Source organism: Sorex fumeus, unplaced genomic scaffold, assembly GCF_029834395.1.
Source record: "Sorex fumeus unplaced genomic scaffold, SorFum_2.1 ptg000073l, whole genome shotgun sequence".
Lineage (NCBI taxonomy): Eukaryota > Metazoa > Chordata > Mammalia > Eulipotyphla > Soricidae > Sorex > Sorex fumeus.
The window spans coordinates 1,083,618-1,108,677 of NW_026606130.1; the positions used below are offsets into that span (position 1 = coordinate 1,083,618).

General features: G+C 39.5%; 1 protein-coding gene across 2 annotated transcripts in view; it reads left to right on the top strand.

The window, feature by feature from the left end:
• Window positions 1-25,060, top strand: part of ZDHHC15 (zinc finger DHHC-type palmitoyltransferase 15) — a 216,326-nt gene that overhangs the window by 140,892 nt on the left and 50,374 nt on the right. For both annotated transcript variants that reach the window (XM_056130115.1, XM_056130116.1), the window contains 5 exons: window positions 1,567-1,636; window positions 3,591-3,623; window positions 4,486-4,606; window positions 15,627-15,759; window positions 20,443-20,569. In XM_056130115.1, coding sequence (XP_055986090.1) covers window positions 1,567-1,636; window positions 3,591-3,623; window positions 4,486-4,606; window positions 15,627-15,759; window positions 20,443-20,569 — 484 coding nt within the window. The remainder of the gene's footprint in view (window positions 1-1,566; window positions 1,637-3,590; window positions 3,624-4,485; window positions 4,607-15,626; window positions 15,760-20,442; window positions 20,570-25,060) is intronic.

Consider the following 25,060-nt stretch of genomic DNA (forward strand, 5'->3'; position numbering starts at 1 on the left):
AATTATACAATGATCAAATACTCATCCCTCCACCAGTGCCCATTTTCCACCACCACGGATCCCAGTATCCCTCCCACCCCCCAACATATCAGTGGATGATCTCTAAGAAATGCATTTGGGGAGTGGAGGAAAAATTAACAACAGAGTGGACAACAATAGCAGTTGTCTAAGAGATAATGTTGGCTTAAATTTGGCAAGGATATTGACTGTGTCTTTAAAAATATTCTTAAGGAACCAAAACTGCGTGTTACAATCCCCTTCTCTTTGCCTCAATTATAATCATATTTTAGCTACCTCATCCCACTCAGAGAGTGTATATTCTGGAAATGAACACAAATGTTGATGAACTAGCTGTTCATTATTTTGAATCAATTGTATGTGCTTATTGTACACTTTAGATGGAATTATTCAATTGCTACATTTTACAATCATCAAATTAATACAGAATTCCTTTATTAGTAAACACAAAGAAAATGAGACAGAAAAGACAGTGTCTTTTGGGGCCAGAGCAATAGTACAGCAGGCAGGGTTCTTGCCTTGCAATCAGTTGACCTGGTTTCGATCTTGGCATTCTGCATGATCCCCCGAGCCTCACCAGGAGTGATCCCTGAGTGTAGAGACAGGATTAAGTCCTGAACATCGCGGGGTGTGACATACCAAAAAAACTTTTTTTTTCTTTTTGGGTCACGCCTTGCAATGCTCAGTAGTTAATAATGGCTCTGCACTCAGGAATTACTTCTGGCAATGCTCTGTGGATCATATGGGATGCTGAGGTTCCAACACAGGTTGGCCTCATGTAAGGCAAACACCCTATCTGCTATACAATCACCATGGCACCAAAAAAAAACTTTAAAAGAAAGGAAAATTACTTTAATTTAAAAAAAAGGAAGAAGGTGAAGGTGGGGAGATGAGGAAGAATACAGAGAAAGAGAGAGGGACCTAGAGTGATTTTTATTTTTGATTTTCTAAGTGACTAGAACTCTGACTAAGGTTAGGAAAAAATGATCCATTGCAGTGTTTCCATTTGCTTGCTGTGGGACCATGTGCAAGTCTCACTATATTCTTCCTTATCTCCCCACCCCACCTTACTTCTGTCATCTATGATCTTATTGTTCTACATATCTTGTCTACTCTCTAAATTGTTATTTTAAGAACCATTCTGACTACCATGTCTTGGGTGTTCTATCTCCATTGTATAATCCAATCTCTAGAAACAGAAGATAAATTTTAATTTTTTTGTTTCCAAATAGGAAACTTCAAGCAAAGCAGGCAAAGATGATTTTACCAAGATTACTCAAGCAGTTTGCAGGTGTCTTCTAGGATAAAACCTTATCACCATATATCCATATATGAAGAAAATGCCTCTCTCTTTTATACCCCCCTAAATATATATCAAGATTCAGCCACAAAGAAAAAAATCAGCATAAATCTTTTATATGATCTATCTTTTTTTCTTGGTAGATGAGTTTGATTATAATAATCTGTGTACAGCAAGGCTTCCACTAGTGAAATATTTAATAGTATATTAATCGCTGACTGAAGCTAATCACCTTCTTTTTCCCATAGCTGTACGGTTTTGTGACCGGTGTCATTTGATCAAGCCAGATCGCTGCCACCACTGCTCTGTTTGTGCTATGTAAGTGAGAACAATATTTCATCTGGGATGAGTTTGACCATTACTGTGTTTTTAGATAACAAAATGATGTATCTAACATGTAACTATGCCTAGATAAAAGCATTTTCTTTTGCCCATAAAAAGCATGTGCCAAAAAAACCCTCATAGGGATGATAATTCAAAGTATTCTACTTAAATTTATTTTTATTTATTTGGATTCTATGGATTCCAATACTATTAATAATAGCTTTCATTTACATAATTCCTATAACACATCCATCACCAGTGTACCCACCTACCTCTCCCAAGGACTTCAACACCACTCCCTCTCAATCCTTCTACCCAACCTTAATTGTGTGTATCAGTTTTCCCACTATGTTGTCTTTGGACATTTTGTGCTACCTTGCTGTGTAACATTAAGTCATGTGAGAGAGATTGTTCTGTATCTATCCCTTTCCTTCTGACTGACTTCTCTCTGCACGTTATCTCTAGATCCATCCATGTTACCTCAAATTGTATTATTTTGTCCTTTTTTAGACTGGCATAGTATTGCATTGTGTATATGTAACACTACTTCTTGATTGATTTATTTTTAGGTGGGAATTTGTGTTCAAAACCCACTTTTAAAGTAAATATTTTGCTTTAGAACAGCGTGAGATTTGTAGGGCTTTGTGAAAAAACATTATATCTCTTAGCCATTTCTTCTATTTTTTAATATCATACCTTAACATGGTACATTTGCTACAATTAATGAACTATGTTGATAAATTATTTTAATTGAAGTACACACTTTACAAAATTTCCCAACTGTTTTATTTTTCTGTTTCCAGAATTCCATCCAAGATACCACAAGTCTTACCTTCTTAGGCTACTTTTAGATATGACAATTTCTCAGACTGTACTTGTTATTGATAATCTTTAACATTTTTTTTGGTTTTTTGTTTGTTTGTTTGGGGACCACACTCGATGGTGCTCAGGGTTTTCTCCTCACGGGGCTCAGGGGACCATATTGCGGTGCTGGAGATCGAGCCTGGGTCAGCTGGGTCAGCTGTATGCAAGGCAAGTGCCTTACTTGCTGTACTATCTTTTTGGCCCAGTTTTTAATATTAATGATCAGATATTTTGTATAATATCCCTCAATTGAATTTGTCTGACATTTTTATCATTATTAGACTTGGGTTATGTATTTTGAGGAGGAAGTCCATAGATATATACTACAAATAGGGTATCACTGCAATGTTAAAATTGATTGTTTGATTAATAAGTTCTTATTATATTTATCCACTAAAAATACCCTTTGCCCTTTAAAACTATGATTTTTAGGAAAAGTTACTGTACATAGCCTTTAAAGAATCAAGAGCTATTCTCTTCCTTGATATTAGTATATTTGGAATTTTTCTTTCTGGGATATTTATCTCATACCTCACTTATTTATGTATTAAACATTTATTTGTATCAGTATAAATATATGGATGTTTATTTTGTATTTTTTGTCATAAATCAATGTCACTATATATATTTCATTAATCAAATTCTATTAGCTTTATAAAACCTAATAGATTTATTTATAAATAAATTTTTATGGCTTTCTTCTTCAGTTCCTCCATATTTCTTTTTTCTTGACCTTTAATCTATTGCTGATTATAGTAACATATTTATTTCCGTACTTCCATTAATTAATAATAAATTGAAAGGATTTATTTTAGATATTTCTTTATTTCAATATACTAGACTTCCTAATCCCTTTTAAAACTTGTACTTTTAGACATATGATTGCTGTCAACATGATCCTATATAGTATTGCTATTGTCTCATCTATAACTGAAACTACAATAGCTTTGTAATTGCTGGAGTAGAAACTTAGGTTTACTGATAGCATGTAAAAGTGCTGTTAAGAGTTTGATATGAATGAAAAGCTGCTATTTCATTTCCATAGCCTAATTTATCACTTTGTTTTCTGTTCCTTATTTTATAGGTGTGTATTAAAAATGGACCACCACTGCCCTTGGTATGTCCTTTTGATTGATTTCTCTCCTCTAAACTGGTTGAAGTTGGTTAATATGCCCAGTTTTCTAAACATGGTTGTAACATGCTTATTTTTGATGTCATAATTCACTGGGATTTGTCTTGGGGACTCAGGGTGAAGGAAGCACAACAATTTAGAGCAAGAATTTACTACCAACGTTAAGGTAGTGAATATTGAGGATCATAATGTTAATGATCTCCAAGACCTTATTTTTAGTAATTGGACATACTAAAAAATAGAACCTAAGTAATTCTCCAATTTGTCAGTATAAAAATCAATTTTTACCTGTAAAAACATTAAAAATCTTGGGGCCAGAGCGATAGTACAGTGAATAAGGTGCTTGTCATGCATGCAGCTAATTCAGGCTCAATTCTCATCATCCCATATAGTCTCCGGAGCACCGCCAGGAGTGTAGAGCCAAAAGTAACCCCTAAACATCGCCAGATATGGCCCCCCAAAATAAAAAATAATTCATAGTACTAATGTCAGCAGTTCTCCGAATTTGTTATGGCTTAGAGAACCATTCTGACCTAGAAGACTAGAGTCTGAAATACTCTAACAAGAAAGAGAGTATGTCACATTATAATTATGTGTGACTGTACAAATATAATAGGGCACCCACATTCAAGAAAACAACTTGTATATGTCAGGAACCAATTCAAAATTAATGGGTGAGTCAATTCTCCCTGTGCCTAGAAGAAAGAAGGAACAAGTGGTTCTGGAAATTTTTCTTGATGTTCCAACTAAGAAAAATTTTATTTTTATTGAATTTCAATACAACACATAATGAAGTATTTGTTTTATATGAGAGTCTGTATTCTAAGTTATCTTTTTTCATTTTTAGGGTCAATAACTGCATTGGATTTTCCAACTACAAATTCTTCCTTCAGTTTCTAGCTTATTCTGTTCTCTACTGCCTGTACATTGCTACTACAGTTTTTGGGTATTTCATCAAATACTGGAAAGTAAGTTTAAAAAACTACAAAGGTTCATATCTACTGATAAACATATACAGTACAATATGTGACATTGTTTATCATATGTTTTTTTAATTGAGATAAGTTGGAGACCTTAAAACATTCTCAACATTGTGTAGATGAACCAGATAGAAAACAACTAAGCAAATAAAAGATTAGAATTAGTTCAATGTAGAAGGCAGAAATTAACCAATGGACAGATTTTAGTTTAATAATCCTAGCTATTGAAGTTAATGCTGCAGATGTATTTTTGTGTGTTGCTATATGAAGACTGAAAAAGAGAATATACTATTAAAAACTATCAGAGGCCACAGTGATAAGGCAATTGCCTTGCATATGACTGACCTTGTCTCATTATGTTTCCACTTGGTTACCAGATAATTACCAATGCAACTTTGAGACCCTTAAGTGCTGCTGAGATCTCTTGAGGTCCCTGAGAACTGCCAGGGTGATCCAGGTAATACATGGTACCACAGGACCATAGCAGCACTGTATCCTTGGGCCCTTGCATTGAACCTCCAGTTGGCCTAGATTGCTTAGAGGAGCCCAGCCTCCTGAGTACTTCCTGGCGAGCTCCTCCCAAATCAGGATTGGTTGATACTAACTGACTGAGCTAACTGATCAGGATTGAAGTAATGTAGGAGCCAGTAGTCAATATATAAATAAATGCCTTATATTTGAGAAGAGAAAGTATGGTATGTCGGGACTTCAAGTGTGCTACATATAAAGAAATGGATGGAACAACAAAACTCTAATATAAAGAAACATTTCTCTTCTGAAATTATTGATGATTGATGTAGAAGTGGGTTGAATCAATATTTGTTGAATTCAATTTTTTTTATAAAAGGCGAGGCCACATTCATCTTTGTGCTCAGGGTACTATGTGGTGCTAGAGAGAGAACTGAGCTTTCTGCAAGAGTGATAGTCCATCCAGTAGGGCACTTGCCTTGCATATGGTCCACCCAGGTTCTATCCTCAACATCCCATACGGTCTTCCAAACCCGTCAGTAGTGATCCCTGAGCATATAGCCAGAAGTAAGCTCTGAGTACCACTGGCTATGACCCCAAAATAAAAACAAACAACAAAAAGCAAAGAACCATTCACAGTAGTTCTTTGAGCTATCCCCGCCGATCTACAATTCTCTTTTTTTACTGTTAAATTACATGTACTTTTAACAAGAATAAATGGTTCAAAGTGTCTCTGTCACCGCTTGTGGTTTAAAATTTTTTTTTCTTTAAAAAACAAGACTCCATGGGGGCTGGAGCAATAGAACAGCAGATAGGGCATTTGCCTTGCACGCGACCGACCCGGGTTCGATTCCCAGCATTCCATATGGTCCCCTGAGAACTGCCAGAGCGCAGAGCCAGGAGTAACCCTTGTGCATTGCCGGGTGTGACCCAAAAAGCAAAAAGTAAATAAATAAATCACTGTCACTGTCCTCCCGTTGTTCATCGATTTGCTCGAGCGGGCCCAGTAACACTGTGAGACTTGTTACTGTGTTTGGCATATCAAATACGTCATGGAGATCTTGCCAGGCTTTGCCGTGTGGGCAAGATACTCTCGGTAGCTTGCCGGGCTCTCCAAGAGGGGCGGAAGAATCGAACTCGGGTCAGCCATGTTGACTGCGTGCAAGGCAGACGCCCTACCCGCTGTGCTATTGCTCCAGCCCAAATAAATAAATAAATAAATAAATAAAAATAAAAAAATACAAGACTCCAAAAATAGTGATTATTAAATTGGTCCTACTATTGCTCTCGTCTGCTGGTGCTTCCAGGTCTAGAAAGGATGGCACAGAGAGACCAATACTGTGGCTAAAGTTCCATCAGAAACTTAAATCTCCATCAGATTCAGTTACTTTTATTTTATGGAAATCTGCGAATGCAATTACTTATGTGAGAAATACTGCCAACTTGAAACATTTTTATTATCTAAAAAGTGTACAAGACGCAGCACACTGCCTTTATTTATTTTTTATATATAATCCACTGCGACTTCTCTTTCTTTTGATTGGGAAATTCAATTGAGGTACTTATAAATTAAATATTACTATTTTTTTGGAGACACAGATGAATAGACTCTAGAAGCCAATGATTGCATTCAAGCACAACCAGATATCAACTACAATTTTCAGAAAAATTTCACCAGTTCTCAGTCTGATAGCCATAGAGAGCAACTCTCAGTCTAATTTGCTTCAGGGACCCATTTCTGTGTACCTGAAGGATAGTGACTGCAGTGCATGGACTTGTAGAAGTGGGAATAAGAAAAGGACTTTGTGGCATGGCTGCTGTACCATGCAACACTGCTGTTATCTACCGAAGTTTGTTATGGAAGAACAGAGTCTGTGACATTACATTTCCTAACATCAGTGAACTTCCTGATCAAAGTAAAAGGCATAAATCCTTTGCATCATTTCTTTATGTAACTAATAAGCTAGAGGAAATGGAAATTAAGAAAATGTTCCCAAATGCAGTTGCACAAAAAATGTACAATTTCTCTGGGATAAGCCTAACAAAGAACTGTAAGACCTATACAGTAAAACTATAAGATTTGTTAAAAAAATACACAAAAAGGAAAAATCCCAATATTCATGAATAATAATAAACACTGTTAAAATGGCCATTTAACCTAAACTAATTTGCACATTCAACACTATTTCCTTTTTTTGCATCTCATTCCTTAGATTTTATTTTATTTTAAAAATTTTTTATTTTATTTTTTAAAATTTTATTTTCAAGCAGTTGTTCACAGTAAATGATTACATTCTATATTCCAAGATCAATCCCACCATCATTATACCTTCCCACCACCATTATTTTGAGTTTTACCACCACCACCGAAGCCTACCCCAAAGGCAGATTCTAATTAACTTATTTTGTATTGCATTGACTAAAAATGATCAAGAAGTTTCCTTAGAGGAAAGTGTGTGAACACTGTATCTCATCTTGGAGCAATTAAGCCCCTGTATTAGATACCATTAATATGTTGTTAGAGTTTGAGTCTTGTGTGCTATATTACATATATATGTATATATGTATGTATTATATCACTTCACTTAATCACTTAATCCCCGTTATTCATCGATTTATTCGAGCGGGTGCCAGTAACGTCTCCATTCATCCCGGTTGCGTGCTAGCGTAGCCCAATGGTATCTGTTTGTTTTAGGAACATGTAGAGCCTCAAACCGATCACTTAGGGTCTTGACGAAGAAGTCTGACCATCTTATAGGTGGGCGTCCACGTGATCTTTTGATGTCTCGTGGAATCCAATCAGTAATGGCTCTAGTCCAGCGGTTGTCTGTAAACCTTATTACATGTCCAGCCCATCTGATTTTTGATGTCTTGGCAAATGAGACAGCGTCCCTGATTCTTGAGCGTTGACGAAGATCAGAACTCCGGATTCTATCTCTCATTTGAGTGAATCGTGATATTCCAAGCATAGTTATTTCGATTCCTCTTTGAGAGACCCGAATAGTGTTCTCATCCTGTTTTCGTAGGGTCCAGGTCTCTGAGGCATATGTTAATGCAGGAAGAATAGTGGAATCAAAGAGATGTGCTCGTAGCTGGAGGTTCTTTGTCCTTTTAGTTATTTCTTCAATGCTCTTGAAGGCATTCCAAGCCGCTCTCTTCCTCCTGCGTAACTCAGGTGCCAGGTCATTCATCATGTTGATTTCTCGACCTAAGTATATATAACTGTTGCATTCGGAGATGGTGGTTCCGTTGAGAGCGAATGGAGCGTCAGGAACAAGGCTGTTTCTCATAAACATTGTCTTCGTAAGATTCAGCTGTAGTCCGACCTTTCCACACTCACGGTCAAAGTCCGCAAGCATTTGTGCCGCTTGGCTGATGTTTGGTGTTATTAGAACGATGTCATCAGCAAAGCGGAGGTGGTGTAGTTGCCGACCATCTATCTTCACTCCCATGTTTTCCCATTCTAGTCGTCGCATGATGTTCTCGAGGGTGGCACTGAAGAGTTTTGGTGAAATGGTATCACCCTGCCGAACCCCTCTCTTGATATGAATGATTACTTCTTTGTAGAATGGTGAGATCTTGGTAGTGAATCCGCAATAGAGCTCACGAAGGATCCTGATGTATTGAGTTTGTACGCCCTGATTGGCTAGGGCTTCCATGACCGCTTCCGTCTCAACAGAATCAAAGGCCTTCTTTAAATCAATGAACGTTAGACAGAGCAGCATCTTGAACTCCCGAGATACCTCAATGAGCTTGGTTATTTTGTGGATATGGTCAATGGTACTGAATCCTTTTCGGAATCCAGCTTGTTCACATGGTTGTCCTTCATCTAGTGTTCTGCTAATCCTATTCAGGATGACTCGAGTGAATAGTTTGTAGATGACAGACAATAGGCAGATTGAGCGATAGTTGCCAATGTCGTGGATGTCTCCTTTCTTGTATAGTAGTACAGTCTTGCTGGTTTTCCATTGGGATGGATCCTTGCATTCAGACAGGTAGCGTGTGAAGAGTCGAGCTAATGTATTGATGAGTACTGATGGTAAGTTCTTCAGGTGTTCAGGTCTGTTCTTGTCTGGGCCAGGTTCTTTTTGTTTCTTTACCGACGAGATGGCATGTTGGATTTTGGAAGGGAGAACATTGGGAACGACATATCCATCATGTGGTATGTGGTATGTGGGCAAGTGGATGTGGCTATTAAAGAGATCTGAGTAGAAGTCATGAATAATCTTCTCCATTGCCCTTCTGGAAGATGTGATAGATCCATCATGATGTCGGAGGGCAGTCATCTTGGTTTTGTAGTTGGTGAAGGACAGGCGGGCATTACGAATGTTTTTCCCAGCTTCTGCTGCATCTACCAGTACTGCTGCTCTCCTGTTTTTGAGGTCATCCTTGATGGCTTTTCTGCACTGTTTTGCCAGTTCGGACGTTTGCTTGTGGTTGCCTGAGGCACGTGCCATGCCACGTTGGCGAATAAGTTCAAGAGTGTTCGAAGAAAGACTGTTTTTTGTGGTTATCTCTCTCTTGGCATTCCTTGCACAATCATGGAGGTGCTGAATCATTCGATCGTATTCCTCATCAATGTTGTCAATGACGGCATCTTCCCATGTTGCTGCAACAGAGCCAAAGAGTTCCCAGTTGGTGGTTGTTCTGGGAGTCTTCTTCTTAAACCTTGCATTCTTTTCTCCTCGTTCTGTGAGGTAGAATTTTGCACGAAGAAGACGGTGGTCTGATCCCGTTTGGAATTTTGGGACAACAGCAATATCGGTTAGGCAAAACCGTCGATTGAATATGATGTGGTCTATTTCATTGTGGAACCGTCCATCGGGAGACTCCCATGTCCAACGTTTAGATTCAGCCTTTTGGAATTGTGAGTTACCATGGAAGGTTTTGGTTGACATGATGAACTCAGACAGTCTGTCACCCTGTTCGTTCCATTCCAGGCCATGGGTTCCGATGTGGAGTTCATCGACTGATCTTCTTGGTCCTATCTTGGCATTAAAATCACCGACAATGATCTTGTAGAAGGTGTGATCTTCTTTATAGAATTTCTCCAGCTCCATGTAGAATTTCTCAGTTTCTTTTTCACCATAACTGGATGTTGGTGCATAGACAACAAAGATAGAAACTGCCGGTAGTGAGCCACATTTATTCAAGTGTAATCGTCCGATTCGGGTTGTTAGGCATTCAAATGAATCAATGCTTGTGACTAAGTTTGTGTTGACAAGGATACCGACACCACCGACGCCTCTTTTATCACATGTTCCAAGGAACAGTTCTTCTCCAGTGTCGAAAACAGCATGATGGGATTGATGACTTCTCGTTTCGGTCAGACCAATGATGTCGTACTTGATCTTTCGTGCTTGTACCATAAGGTCTTCAATGGATGCAGCAGATGCCAGCGTACGAGCATTAAAAGTACAGACAATCATTTTTGTTTTTCTGCGTTTTGGCAGCCCATGTCTGCCTTGGTGTTTTATCAGCTTCTCCTTCCATATCCTTCTCGACTCTGCATAATCAGGATTAGGGAAATGAGATCCATTTATTACTGGATTTGGCATATCAATTTGGTCTATTTGGCATAGACCACGGATAGCTTGCCAGGCTCTGCCGTGTGGGTTGGATATTTAAGGATATTTAAGGTATCCTGAAAATTTAGAGAAAATTAAATAAATAGTCGTGCGGCCGCAAATGCGGCCGCGCGCTCCCGGGAGCTTGTTGTGATAATCTTTGGATCCTGGCCTTTGTTGGGGTTACACGGCAGTTGGAGGGTGTAACTGTCTAGCTACTGACAGGTCCAGTCCCAAACCGTGCAGGCTTAGAGATCTCAGTCCCGGGTCCCACACACCTGGGTTCCTCTGCCAGTTCGGTTATGTCTGAGGCTTATCCAAGTGTGTGGAGAGTGGCTCCAGTAAGGCCTTGGTTGGGGCCTGGAAGTCTTCAGCTGTTGGGCCCTGGCGAGGATAGTCAGACACAGGGTAGGAGACTCTGCCTTGTGCTCTCCCGGGAGCTTGTTGTGATAATCTTTGGATCCTGGCCTTTGTTGGGGTTACACAGCAGTTGGAGGGTGTAACTGTCTAGCTACTGACAGGTCCAGTCCCAAACCGTGCAGGCTTAGAGATCTCAGTCCCGGGTCCCACACACCTGGGTTCCTCTGCCAGTTCGGTTATGTCTGAGGCTTATCCAAGTGTGTGGAGAGTGGCTCCAGTAAGGCCTTGGTTGGGGCCTGGAAGTCTTCAGCTGTTGGGCCCTGGCGAGGATAGTCAGACACAGGGTAGGAGACTCTGCCTTGTGCTCTCCCGGGAGCTTGTTGTGATAATCTTTGGATCCTGGCCTTTGTTGGGGTTACACGGCAGTTGGAGGGTGTAACTGTCTAGCTACTGACAGGTCCAGTCCCAAACCGTGCAGGCTTAGAGATCTCAGTCCCGGGTCCCACACACCTGGGTTCCTCTGCCAGTTCGGTTATGTCTGAGGCTTATCCATGTGTGTGGAGAGTGGCTCCAGTAAGGCCTTGGTTGGGGCCTGGAAGTCTTCAGCTGTTGGGCCCTGGCGAGGATAGTCAGACACAGGGTAGGAGACTCTGCCTTGTGCTCTCCCGGGAGCTTGTTGTGATAATCTTTGGATCCTGGCCTTTGTTGGGGTTACACGGCAGTTGGAGGGTGTAACTGTCTAGCTACTGACAGGTCCAGTCCCAAACTGGATCTTTGGATCTTTGGATCCTGGCCTATGTATTATATATATTTAATAAAGATTGGCTGACTTCAACCATATACGCCATCAAATGTGATTTGATACTCTTGTTATATCAGTGACATCATTGCATGAAGTGCTCCTGGAATTCTAAAATTTTTTCATAGGGTGCTAGACTTGGAGTTAATTTTTTTTAACTGGATGGTGATTTTAGGATCCGGAGGCATCTCTGCAGCATGTTGCTCTCTTCGGAGATTCATTTGTGCATCTGGATCTTAGCCATTAATGCGCTTAAATGGCACCCAGAGGCAGTTTGTGGGCGTGACTGCGGAAAAGCAGAAGCTCAGGGAAGTGGGTAGAGGGGGCCCATTCCCGACTCTAGAAGCCTGTATTTCAGTCACAAGTCCTGCATACCTGGGTTTTTCAGAGGATTCAATCTCATGCATGGGGGGAATCGGGAAGCCTCTGAGGGTCGGCTGTGAGCATGACTGCCTTTATTTTATGCCTGCAGTGTCTACCTTATTCTAGGAGGGAGTTATGTATCTGTTGTTAGATATAAAAGGAAAAAGTGAAATTTTCAAAATTTTTCCCTTCCAAGAACTCAGTGGTCTTTAAGGATGTGCTTGTGAATTTCACCTCAGAATTATGGGCTTTGTTAGAATCATGCCTAGGCTGTCCTCTGGAAATGTCTTAGGTGGATTGTTGCACTAAATTTAAAAACAGTGCATAAGGCCCCTAGGAATGTTGTTCAGTGATAGAGTATCTGCATTTCAAAAATGAAACCACGAATTAGCTTCTCAGTCTCTCTCTCTATATAAATTTCATTTTTAGCAGCACTGCCATTTGTGATCCACTGTCCACAAAAACTTGTGAAATCTATAGCACACCAAAACCATATGCTTATGATTACCAAAACTAAGTTGTATGACCCATTGAAAGCAACACAGTGGTGTAAAGTGCCAAACCTAAGTGTAAATCCTGTTAAGCATTCCAGCCAAAGAGTGTGAGCACCACAACTGAAATTTGTGATCTGCCTGCTAATATAAGTAAGTGTATTTGCATCACAACAATAGCAACACTAACAAAGAAGTGAAGGGGGAAAACAGAGCTAAAAATAAAGACAATGGAGCAAATCCTGACTGGGATATATGGGGAATGAAATATCCAATGGAGAGAAACTAGTGAGTTTTATAAGAAATGATTACTGTTTATTCTTTTTAGAAAACCAGACATTTAATAACAGTGGAGATCAACATCAAACCCAGGAGAGGTTTCTGAGATGTCATTTGAAGGAGAAATTTTGTGAAATAATACAGTGAATGTGCAGAAACCTCAAACCATATTACAGATTTTCTTGTGCATGAGAGTTTTACTACTGGAATAAAACTGTATGAATATAGTAAGCTTAATAAGTTTTCCCCAATTGTTTTTAACATAAGAACCAGCAAAGACTTCAAACCTTATCAATGTGAGGAAAGTACACAAGCATGTCTTATGTCTAAATTCTAATATGGAAATAAAAATAGAAAAACTGTATCTATCATGATGCTGCAAGAGCATCTAAGACATGTGGGAAGAATATTTTTAGTGTAAGAAATTTGAAAAAAACTTGAAGTTGCCTTGATAGATCAATATGTACAGAAAATTCATGCATGTAAAGTATATGGAGAGATCTTTGTGCATTAATCTTGCCTTCCACACGTTATAAAACATCACACTGACAAGAAACACTGTGAATATTAGGATTGTGGGAAGACTTTGAAATATTGCTCACATTTTCAAGAACATAGCAAGAACATGGTGGAGAAAAACCCTACAAATATTTCAACGTGAAAGCTTTCATTTTCCAGTTCCCTGCAAGAATAAGTGAGAATGCACAGTGGAGCCTGTGAATGTAAGGAATGTGGGAAAGCTTTCAGTTACCCCTGATACCTTTGAGAACATGTCAGAATGCACAGTAAGAGAAGACCCTAAGAATATTAGCAATAAGAGAAAGCTTTAAAATGTCATTTATCTCTTTATGGACACATGAAAGAGCAACGTGTTTTGTGAAATTCTCTGAACATGAGAAAGCTTTTACTTTTCATATTCTCCATTAACAGAACATAATAGCACAGATATTGGGGAAACCTTATGGATGTGAGCAGTGTAGCATAATCTACAGTGATTCTTCAACTGCTGCAAGCCTGTGTGAGGACACACACTGGATAGAAATTGAACATAAGATCCATATGAAACCCTTAATTCTCTCTTCAGACATGTCATAAAATGCAAGCAAGCACATTGGAATTTTGGAAATTCTTCCCTGTGTGACTCTTCACTTATTTTGTATATATAGACTAGACAAGCCAACATATTTTATCATGATAAATGCAAGTTTGTCTTTGTCAGATACTCATCCTTAATATGTATCCCTAGAATATTCATTTACATTCTTGCTGATATGTAATATATAATAAATAGTCCTCTTATCCCCTTCATTTGTAACAATACATTTTCTTATTTTGGACTTTAAGTTGTACACTTGTATAATTTTTTTCTCATTTTCACAGGAAAGGAAGAAATATAAAAAGTTGGAATTAGCCCAACTGTTCATTCCAAAGTTGAAAATATTTTTTAAGATTATGTTCAGAAGACAAAATGTTGCATGCTGTTCATGAAATAGAATTTCAAACAGTTATTTTTGGTCTAGAGCAGCATGTAAGAAAACAGCTGGTGTAACATGGAAACTAAGATGTTCCAGCTATTTATGAAAACCATTAACTACATATTTTTATAATTACCTATTAAATACTACTTACTTTTGCTGTAAAATTGTTTAATGGGATGCAATCAGAATGTTCTACTTCAGTTGTAAATATCAACCATATAAAATTTTCAATAGTTTTAAAATCAGGTAATGGCTTGTAGGTATAACATTAAAGAATCTGCCTATATATTTTAACATCCTATATCACATTTTCAGTACACATGTTTAAGAAAATGACATATAAATTATTCTAGAACAACCTCCCTTGAGATGAGCATAAGCCATATGCCCTAAAGATTACCTTAAATGATTCACAATTTTCTAGAAATAAATAGATACAAATATTAAGAGATTGCATAACAGTTATGGACAGTGCATACACTTTTTATGGTACCTATTTCTAATTGATACATTGTATACTCTATTTTACACTGACCTTCACTTACGCAAAGGTTCATTTTAGGCAATGTGGGTGAAAAGCATATCCATTATGAGGTGTGTCCATCAACCGAAAGACTGTCTTATTAAAATTTTTAAAGCAATTTTATTTTACTTTTTAAAAATTTAATTTAATTTTTTTAGATTTTATTTTATTTTTTTATAAAGTTGTGCACAATAATTTATTGCACTCAAAATTCCAACACCAATCCCACCACCATTACACCTTCCCACCAGCATTATTTCAAATTTTCCCAACTACCACCCAAAGCCTACCCCAATAGCAGGCCCTAAGTAATTTATTTTATATTACTTGTTAATGAATAATCCACTAAAGAGGATCAATAAATTTCCTTAGAAAAAGTGTGTGGAGATTTTTTTATCTCACCTGGGAGCTATGGAGCCCTTGTCTAAGAGATTACTAACATGTTACAGGTTGAGCTTTTTGTGCTAATTTTTTTTTCTTTTGATCGAGATTGGTTGCAGTCTACTTTACACCCCATCCAATGTGGTGTGCTACTCCTGGTATATCAGTGGCATAGAATATGAGATGTCACACTAAAAACAATTTTAATATAGTTTATATGCATAAAAATAATTTTTATCCATATAAAAGTACAACAAAAAGACTACCTCTTAATATTTTCTATTTGCTTTTTTTTTCAGGGAGAATTGCCAAGTGTTCGCTCTAAGTTCCATGTTCTTTTTCTCCTCTTCGTGGCCTGCATGTTTTTTGTCAGCCTTGTGATTCTCTTTGGTTACCATTGTTGGCTTCTCAGCAGGAATAAAACCACCTTAGGTAAGATTCAGCATTAAGATTAAGAAAGTAGTAAAGTAAAAGTAAAGGCCCTCCCGTTGATAGTCGATTTGCTCGAGCGGGCCCAGTAACGTCTCTATTGAAGACTTTTGTTGTTACTGTGTCTGGCATATCGAATACTCTCGGTAGCTTGCCGGGCTCTCCGAGAGGGGTGGAGGAATCGAACTCGGGTTGGCCATGTTGGCTACGTGCAAGGCAGACGCCCTACCCGCTGTGCTGGTGGTTCAGTGGTGGTTCAGTGGTAGAAGATTAAGAAAGAAATAAAAATATATTACAGTGGCATATAGATTGTTCTGAGGAAGAGAAACATCAGTTTATATGTATTTTTTTAAAAAATCAAATGCACACAAACATAATTATTAGCCACAAAAACATCCCTTTCCTTGTGAATTGTGACAGATGTGCACAATTTTTTTCAAGACTAGAAAATCATAGTGAATGAAAGTTACAGACTAAAGAAAGCAGTAATGAATAAAACCTTGCCCCAAAGCAAAAATTACCATTGCTCTTTTTCTTTGAAATTGGGCAATAGCATTCTCCTACCTTAGATTTACACTTCAAAAAATTTCTAAATGTGTTTGTACAAGTAAGTAAAGAAACTGTACCAAATGGAATATCAAATACAGGAGATTGAGATGAACAGAAATAGAATACTCTAATTTATTGAACACATGGAGAATCCTCAGAATTAATAAAGGAATTAATAATTTAATATCTATAATAACCAAGTAATTATGTGGGGAATATAGTAATGAGATAAGCACTGAACTGGTAAGTCTCTAGAAGTTCACTGTAAGAAGTGATTAATTTTTGTCTGCTATTCTTTACTTTGAACTGCTATTTATATAGGTGTCTATATATATTGGATGGATCTGAATATAGTAATTTTTCATCTAAGGTGAAATGAATATTTACATTTTGTATAAACCACTGCATGAACAATGAAAAGATAGTGTCTAAATGTTGAATGTTTAGCTGGAATACAGTTAGCTAAGTTTAGTGTAAAAGCCACGATATCTGAAACTCATTTGCTAGTAATGCTAACAGCTGGCTGGAGCTATAGCACAGCAGGTAGGGCATCTGCCTTTCACCCGGCCCATGCAGCTGACCTGAGTTCGATTCCTCCGCCCCTCTCAGAGAGCCTGCCAAGCTACTGAGAATAGCTCGCTCAGCAAAGCCTGGCAAGCTACCCTTGATGTATTTGATATGCCAAACACAGTAGCAACAAGTCTCACGATGGACATGTTACTGGGCTCACTTGAGCAAATTGATGAAGAATGGGAGGACAGTGCTACAGTGCTTAATCACTTAATCACTTAACTTCCCGTTAGTCATTGATTTGCTCGAGTGGGCGCCAGTAACGTCTCCATTTGTCCCTGTCGCATGCTAGTGTAGCCCAATGGCATCTGTTCGCTCTGGGAACATGAAGAGCCTCAAACCGATCGTTCATGATCTTGATGAAGAAGTCTGACCATCTGGTAGGTGGGCGGCCACGCGGTCTTTTAACATCTCGTGGAATCCAGTCAGTAACAGCTCTAGTCCAGCGGTCGTCTTTAAATCTCATTACGTGACCAGCCCATCTGATTTTCGACAGCTTGGCAAACGAGACAGCGTCCCTGATTCTTGATCGTCAACAGATGTCGGAACTCCGGATTCTTTCTCTCATTTGACTGAAACGTGATATTCCAAGCATGGTTTGTTCAATTTCTCTTTGGGAGACCCGAATAGCGTTCTCATCCTGTTTGTGTAGGGCCCAGGTCTCTGAGGCATATGTTAATGCAGGAAGAACAGTGGAATCAAAGAGATGTGCCCGGAGCCGGAGGTTCTTCGTCCTCTTAGCTATTTCTTCGACGCTCTTGAAGGTGTTCCAAGCCGCTGTCTTCCTCCTGCGCAGCTCGGGTGCCAGGTCATTTGTCATGTTGACTTCTCAACCTAGGTACACATAGCTGTTGCATTCAGAGATGGTCGTTCCGTTGAGAGCGAATGGGGCGTGAGGAACGAGGCTGTTTCTCATAAACATTGTCTTCGTAAGATTCAGCTGTAGTCCTACCTTTCCACACTCACGGTCAAAGTCGGCCAGCATTTGTGCCGCTTGGGTGATGTTTGGTGTTATTAAAACAATGTCATCAGCAAAGCGGAGGTGGTGTAGTTGCCGACCATCTATCTTCACTCCCATTCCTTCCCATTCCAGTCGTCGCATGATGTTCTCGAGGGTGCCACTGAAGAGTTTCGGTGAAATGGTATCACCCTGCCGAACCCCTCTCTTGACATCAATGATTACTTCTTTGTAGAATGGTGAGATCCTGGTAGTGAATCTGCAATACAGCTCACGGAGGATCTTGATGTATTGGGCTTGAATGCCCTGATTGGGTAGGGCTTCAATGACCGCTTCCATCTCAACAGAATCAAAGGCCTTCTTTAAATCAATGAATGTTAAACAGAGCGGCATCTTGAACTCCCGAGAAACCTCAATAAGCTTGGTTATCGTGTGGATATGGTCTATGGTGCTGAATCCTTTGCGGAACCCGGCTTGCTCGCATGGTTGTCCTTCATCTAGTGTTCTGCCAATCCTATTTAGGACGACTCGAGTGAACAACTTGTAGATGACAGACAGTAGGCAGATCGAGCGATAGTTGCCAATGTCATGGATGTCTCCCTTCTTGAACAGTAGTACGGTCCTGCTGGTTTTCCATTGGGACGGACCCTTGAATTCAGGCAGGTAGCATGTGAAGAGCCGAGCCAGCTCAGCTTGGCTACAGTGCTAACAGCTAAGAATTCATTTGCACAATTTTATTTAGGTGAGGGCCACTCAGTAATCTGGGAATGCTACTGGCTCTGTACACATGGCCATTCCTGGTAGTGCTTGGTTTGTATATGTCATGTCGGGTATTGAACCGGGTTGGGTGTATGCAAGGAAAGTGCCTTCACTGTTGTGCTATCTCTCAGTAACCTGCACTCATTTTCTAAACCGAATACACAAACACACACAAGTTGCTAGGGTGATTATTAACAGATTTGACTTACAGATCATCAGAAACAGAAAAATATTAAAAGCTTATATAGCAGAGTCTGCAAACAGGAAACAGATAGGAATTGCTCCTATGAAGCCAAGGCCCAACTGTGAAACTGTGTATAATTGTGTATATGGAAATAACATACACTATAATTGTGTGTATAGAAACAATTGGATAATTGTGTATGTAGAAATAACATGCACTAACATAGTCCAATTCCTCATAGTTTTAAAGGTGGTTGTGATTTACACATTGACATTTTATGGGTATAAAACTCAATTTTTCACATGTAAAGCATTGAAAAGTTAAAGGCTTCAGTGTAAAATATTTATTTCTGAAATGTATTAAAACTAGACCAGTTGCATTACTATCTCTTTGTTTCATTACTTTCCTCCCAGCTGTAAAGATGGAGATCATTTGACTGTTGTTGCAACTTAAATTCTAATACAGTGCTGTTAATCTAGTCCTTCATTCCTTGCAACCAAGAGTATAAAATGCATATTACACTGCATATTACACTGGAAAACTACTTAATTATTTATATCATCATGTGTTTGGGGCTGGAGCAATAGCCACAGTGGTAGGGCGTTTGCCTTGCACGCAGCCAACATGGGCTACCCGAGTTCAATTCCTCTGCCCCTCTCGGAGAGCCCGGCAAGCTACTGAGAGTATCTTGCCCGCATGGCAGAGCCTGGCAAGCTACCTGTGATGTATTCGATATGCCAAACACAGTAACAACAAGTCTCACATGGAGACATTACTGGGCTCGCTCGAGCAAATCGATGAACAACGGGAGGACTGTGACCGTGATCATGTGTTTATTCTGTCTTAAAGACTACACCAATTCTTTTTTTTTTTTGCTTTTTGGGTCACACCCAGAGATGCACAGGGGTTACTTCTGCCTCTGCACTCAGGAATCACCCCTGGCGGCGCTCAGGGCACCATATGGGATGCTGGGAATCAAACCCGGGTCGGCCGCATGCAAGGCAAACGCCCTACCCGCTGTGCTATTGCTCCAGCCCCTACACCAATTCTTAAGCTAGCCATAAATGTGTTTGGGAGTGTGCAGTTAGGGCAGAGAAGAGATCATTATGACAATAATAACTGGAAATGAACACTCTGGACAAGAACTGAGTGCTGAAAGGAGATAAAGGGCTATACTTTAAAACCTTTCAGCACCTGTATTGCAAACCATAAGACCCAAAAGGAAAGAGCGAAAGAGAGAGAAAGAGAGGGAGAAGAAAAGTGTCTGCCACAGAGGTAGGCTGGGTGGGTCGGTAGGGGGAGCTTTCAGGAGGGAAACCAGCAACAATGGTGGTGGTAAATGTACACTGGTGAAAGGGTGGGTGTTGGAACATTGTAAAACTGAAGCCCAATTAGAAACATCTTTGTAACTGTGTATCTTAAGATGTTTCAATAAAAAGTAAAAAAGAGTACCAATTATTTGCTGGAGCAGGCCAATAATGAGATTACTCTGTTTTAAGTGGCTAATCATTTTTCACTTAGTAGTTTTCAGTAGCATTCAAACTCCTATGATACCACAGTAAAAATATATCTTAGAACAAAGTCACATTCATGGAGGATTCTAAAATATGTTGGTTCTGAAATTTGTTTTTTTTTTTTTACTTCAACTCCTCTTACTCTTTCCTAGAGGCCTTCTGTACTCCAGTGTTTACAAGTGGCCCAGAGAAAAATGGGTTCAATCTTGGCTTTATCAAAAATATCCAGCAAGTGTTTGGAGATAATAAGAAGTTCTGGTTGATACCTATTGGCTCCAGGTATGTTGTTATTACCACTGAAAGGCATTGATGCTTAACCATGAAAGCTATTTTTTTCATTGTTTACTTAAAGTATCCTTTTTATTTATTTTTTTTATTAGTGAAACACCATGAGGTACATTTATAGACTTACAAATTTTTGTGCTTGGGTTTCAACAATGATCAAGTACCCTTCCCTCCACCAGTGCCCATTTTCCACCACCACGGGTCCCAGTATCCCTCCCATCCCCTTCCCCCCCCCCCCCATCCCACCATGCTTCTGTGGCAGGGAATTACCTTTTGTTCTCTCTCCTTTTGGGTGTTGTGGTTTTCAAGAGAGGCATTGAGTGGCAATCATGTCTGGTCTATAGTCTACTTTCAGCATGCTTCTCCCGTCCTGGGAGGATCCTCCCAATACCCTTTACTTGGTGCTCCATTCTCTATCTGAGCTCCCTTTTCTCCTAGCACGTGTGGCTGGCCTCCAAGCCATGGAGCAAAATTCCTAGTACTTATCTCGGCCACTCTTGGGTGTTAGTCTCCTATTTTGTTACTTTATGTTCCCCAGATGAATGCAATCTTTCTGTGTCTATCCCGCTCTTTCTGACTCATTTCGCTTAACATGATACTTTCCAAGTAGTACCACTTGTATGTAAATTTCATAACTTCATGAATGCAGTATGTCTCAGTCCAGTGTGAAACTATTCCCCATATTTTTCATTTCTAGGTTAAGAAACAATTAGTCAGGAGACCAGAGTAAAATAGACATTCTTATGTTTTGTGGAGTTTTCATGTTTGCATGTTTTATAAACTGCTACCACTCTTCTATAAATGAGTGTGATAAGATCTATCAAAAAATCAAAACCTACATTCTTATTGTATCAGATTTCCAGTTCTGAGGTTCTCATATCTTAAGTATAGGTAAAACTCGAAATAAGACTATTTATTGTGGCATTAGATACAATATTATGTAGTTAAAAGTGTTAGTTATTAGGGCTGGAACGATAGCACAGCTGGTAGGGCATTTGCCTTGCACGTGGCCAACCCAGGTTCGATTCCCAGCATCCCATATGGTCCCCCGAGCACCACAGGAGTAATTCCTGATTGCAGAGCCAGGAGTAACCCCTGTGCTTCTCCAGGTGTGACCCAAAAAGCAAAAAAAGTGATAATTATTAAAACTATCTCATGTCAAGGAGAAATATTGCATTTAAAATTAAAATTGTAGAATTCAATATGATCTCCACACCATGATTTTAAATATATACTTATAGAGACAGAAAGAATACAATAAAGGGGAAATGTACTCCACAAAAAAAACTATAAGTAGTAATAATAGTAGTCTCAGAAATTGTTTCTCTTTCCTCCATTTTAATAATCTAGGGTGGAATGCATATATTACTTTTATGAAGTAAACAATAAAACAAGACAACACAATTGACATGGAGATTGTAGGAAATTCTCAGAGTTGAAATAGGAATAAAGGGAAATAGTGAAGTAGAGATGAACTTGTTACCTGAGCAACTTTGTGAACCAGACAAAACCACCATCAACTAAGTTATCTCTGAAACAAAGCATAATTTTTTAAAATTCATTTACCGTGAGGTACAGTAACAAAGCTTTCATGTTTGAGTTTCGATCATACAGTTCTCCAACACCCATCCCTTCACCAGTGCACATTGTCCACCACCAAAATCCCCAGTAACCCACCTCCTCCAATTTCACACCTCCCCCTGCCTGTGTGGTAGACAACTTGCACAATACTCTTTCTCTAGTTATCTTCGGTATTTTGAGACCAAATCCACCACCACTCATACCTGCCGAAAAGGCAATGCTAGACAATGTGATTTGTGTTGTTTGTTATCGATGCAATATAATGTTGCACATCTGTGAGAGCATCCGCGCGCTGTAGAAGTTTTAAAATTTTAATAATTAGGATCTGAAGACTCATTTATTTTTTAAAAATGTTCTGAGTAAACTACACAAAATTCCAGGTATATTTAATTTGAGTTAGCTTAAAAATTATACCAAAATAATTGCACTAATTTAAACAAGGCACAGTTTTTTTAAATCACAATAGTTTTTTTAAAATTTTTTTATTGAATCACCTTGAGATACAGTTACAAGCTTTCATGTTTGAGTTTCAGTCATACGATGATCAAACACCCATCCCTCCACCCGTGCACATTCTCCACCACCAATGTCCCGAGTATACCCCCCCCCGTTCAAACCCTCCCCTGCCTCCGTGACAATTTCCCCCATACTCTACTTTGGGGCTGATATTATGGTTTGCAATGCAGATACTGAGAGGCTATCACATTTGGTTCTTTATCTACTTTCAGCACACATTTCCCATTGCGAACGATTCCTCCAACCATCATTGTCTTAGTGATCCCTTCTCTATTTCATCTGTCTTCTCCCCCAGCTCATGATATAGGCTTCCAAATACAGGGCAATATTCCTGGCCCTTGTGTCTACTGTACTTGGGTGTCAGTCTCATATTATGTTATTCTATATTCCACAAATGAGTGCAGTCCTTCTATGTCTGACCCTCTCTTTCCAACTCATTTAACTTAGCCTGATACTCTCCCTGACATCCATGCTCTGATGATTTTCTTTTTCTTTTTTATATGAATTTATTTATTGAATCACCATGAGAGCAGTTATAAAGCTTTCGGGTTTATGTCTCGGTAATACAATGATGAAACACCCATCCCTTCACCAGTGCACATTTACCACCACCAAAAACACCAGTGTACCCCCCAGCCCACACCCTCCCCCTACCTGTGTGGCAGATGTTTTCTACATTATTCTCTCTCTACTTTGATTACATTCAATATTTCGACACCAGACCCACCATTATTATTTGGGATTTTACCTCAATACTTACATCTGCCAAAAAAGGCAACATTAGACAATTTGTTTTCTATTGATGATAATGAATAGCATATGATTTTGTAATTCTGAAATCTTAGTAATTAAATTTGATTCCACTGCCCCTCTCGGAGAATCTGGCAAGCTACCAAGCGTATCTTGCCAGCATGGCAAGGCCTGGCAAGCTACCCATGGTGTATTCGGTATGCCAAACACAGCAATAACAATTCTCTCAATGGAGACATTACTGGGCCCACTTGAGCAAATCAATGAACAACGGGAGGACAGTGCTACAGTGCAGTGCTGATAATTAAATCTGGAGGGATTTCTGCCAAAAGCTGCTAGGTTCTGAGATTTGTTTCTGAGTCTCTGGGATCATGGCTGAAGCAACTTGTTGAGTAGCCTGTTCATGGGCAGTGACTGGAGTCTCTTTGGGGCGGGGGAGGGAAGATCCAGCCCCATCCCCATCCCATGAGGCCCCACGTGTCTCGTCACTGCCCCCACCTGGCTGTCCATAGACCTCTGGAAGATGGCGGACCCTGAGCTGCCAAGGGAAACAGGCCAAGGCATGAAACCTATTCCCACCTGTGGTGGCCCAGTGCTGGTAACCTAATGCTGAGTCCAAACACATTTCTTCCAAAAGCCACTGGGTTCTGAGAATTGTTTCTGAGTCTCTGGGATCATGGCTGAAGCAGCTTGTTGAGTAGCCAGAGGGCCATCACAATAGTTTTTAATGATGTTAAACAACACACTGAAGGAAAAAGGTTTGAGTAGAGGAGTAGAATATAACTAAAATGATGTACTTGATCATTGTATAATTTTGTTTTACTAGCTAATATTTTAATAAATATATGCGTATCAGCCACACAAAGTGTCATGATATTGATTGATTGGTTTGGTTTTGGGACCACACCCACCTGTGCTTGGGGCTTACTCCTGGCTGGCTCCATGTAAGACAAACCTTACTTGCTAAACTGACTTTTCAACACCACCTTGATTTTTTTTGCAAGTACTTTAAACTTAGAACTACTACTCTGTCAAAATATTGAATCCAATAGAAATAATGCCTTAATGATATTATTAATTTTGAATTTCTAATTTGTTGAAAGTGCATTTTATGCAATATACAGTGGGTAGGGCATTTGCCTTGCATGTGGTCAACCCGGGTTTGATTCCTCAGTCCCTCTCGGAGAGCCTGGCAAGCTACTGAGAGTATCCTGCCTGCACAGCGGAGCCTGGCAAGCTATCTGTGGCATATTCAATATGCCAAAAACAGTAACAAGTCTCACAATGGAGACATTACTAGTGCCTACTCAAGCAAATCAATGAACAAGAAGAGGACAGTGAGTGCTACAGTGCTACAGGGTCTGAAGAGGTCGCTGCAGCAAGTTGCTCAGGACCTATGTTCATTTGTGTGTCTCTGCATCCTGGCCATGTGGAAGCTTAAATAGATGGTGGCCAGGTGTGGCATCATCTCAGAATAGTGGGGCAGGGGGATGGAGGAGTGCCCACTCCTCCCCCACGTGAGGAATGGCATTTGGCGCCACCATCATTTGTACCTGGAGCTTTTCGCTGGCTTCTAGAAAATGGCATCCACTGGAGTTCCTAGGTGGTAGGTGGAGGGACAGCACCTACCACCGTCTG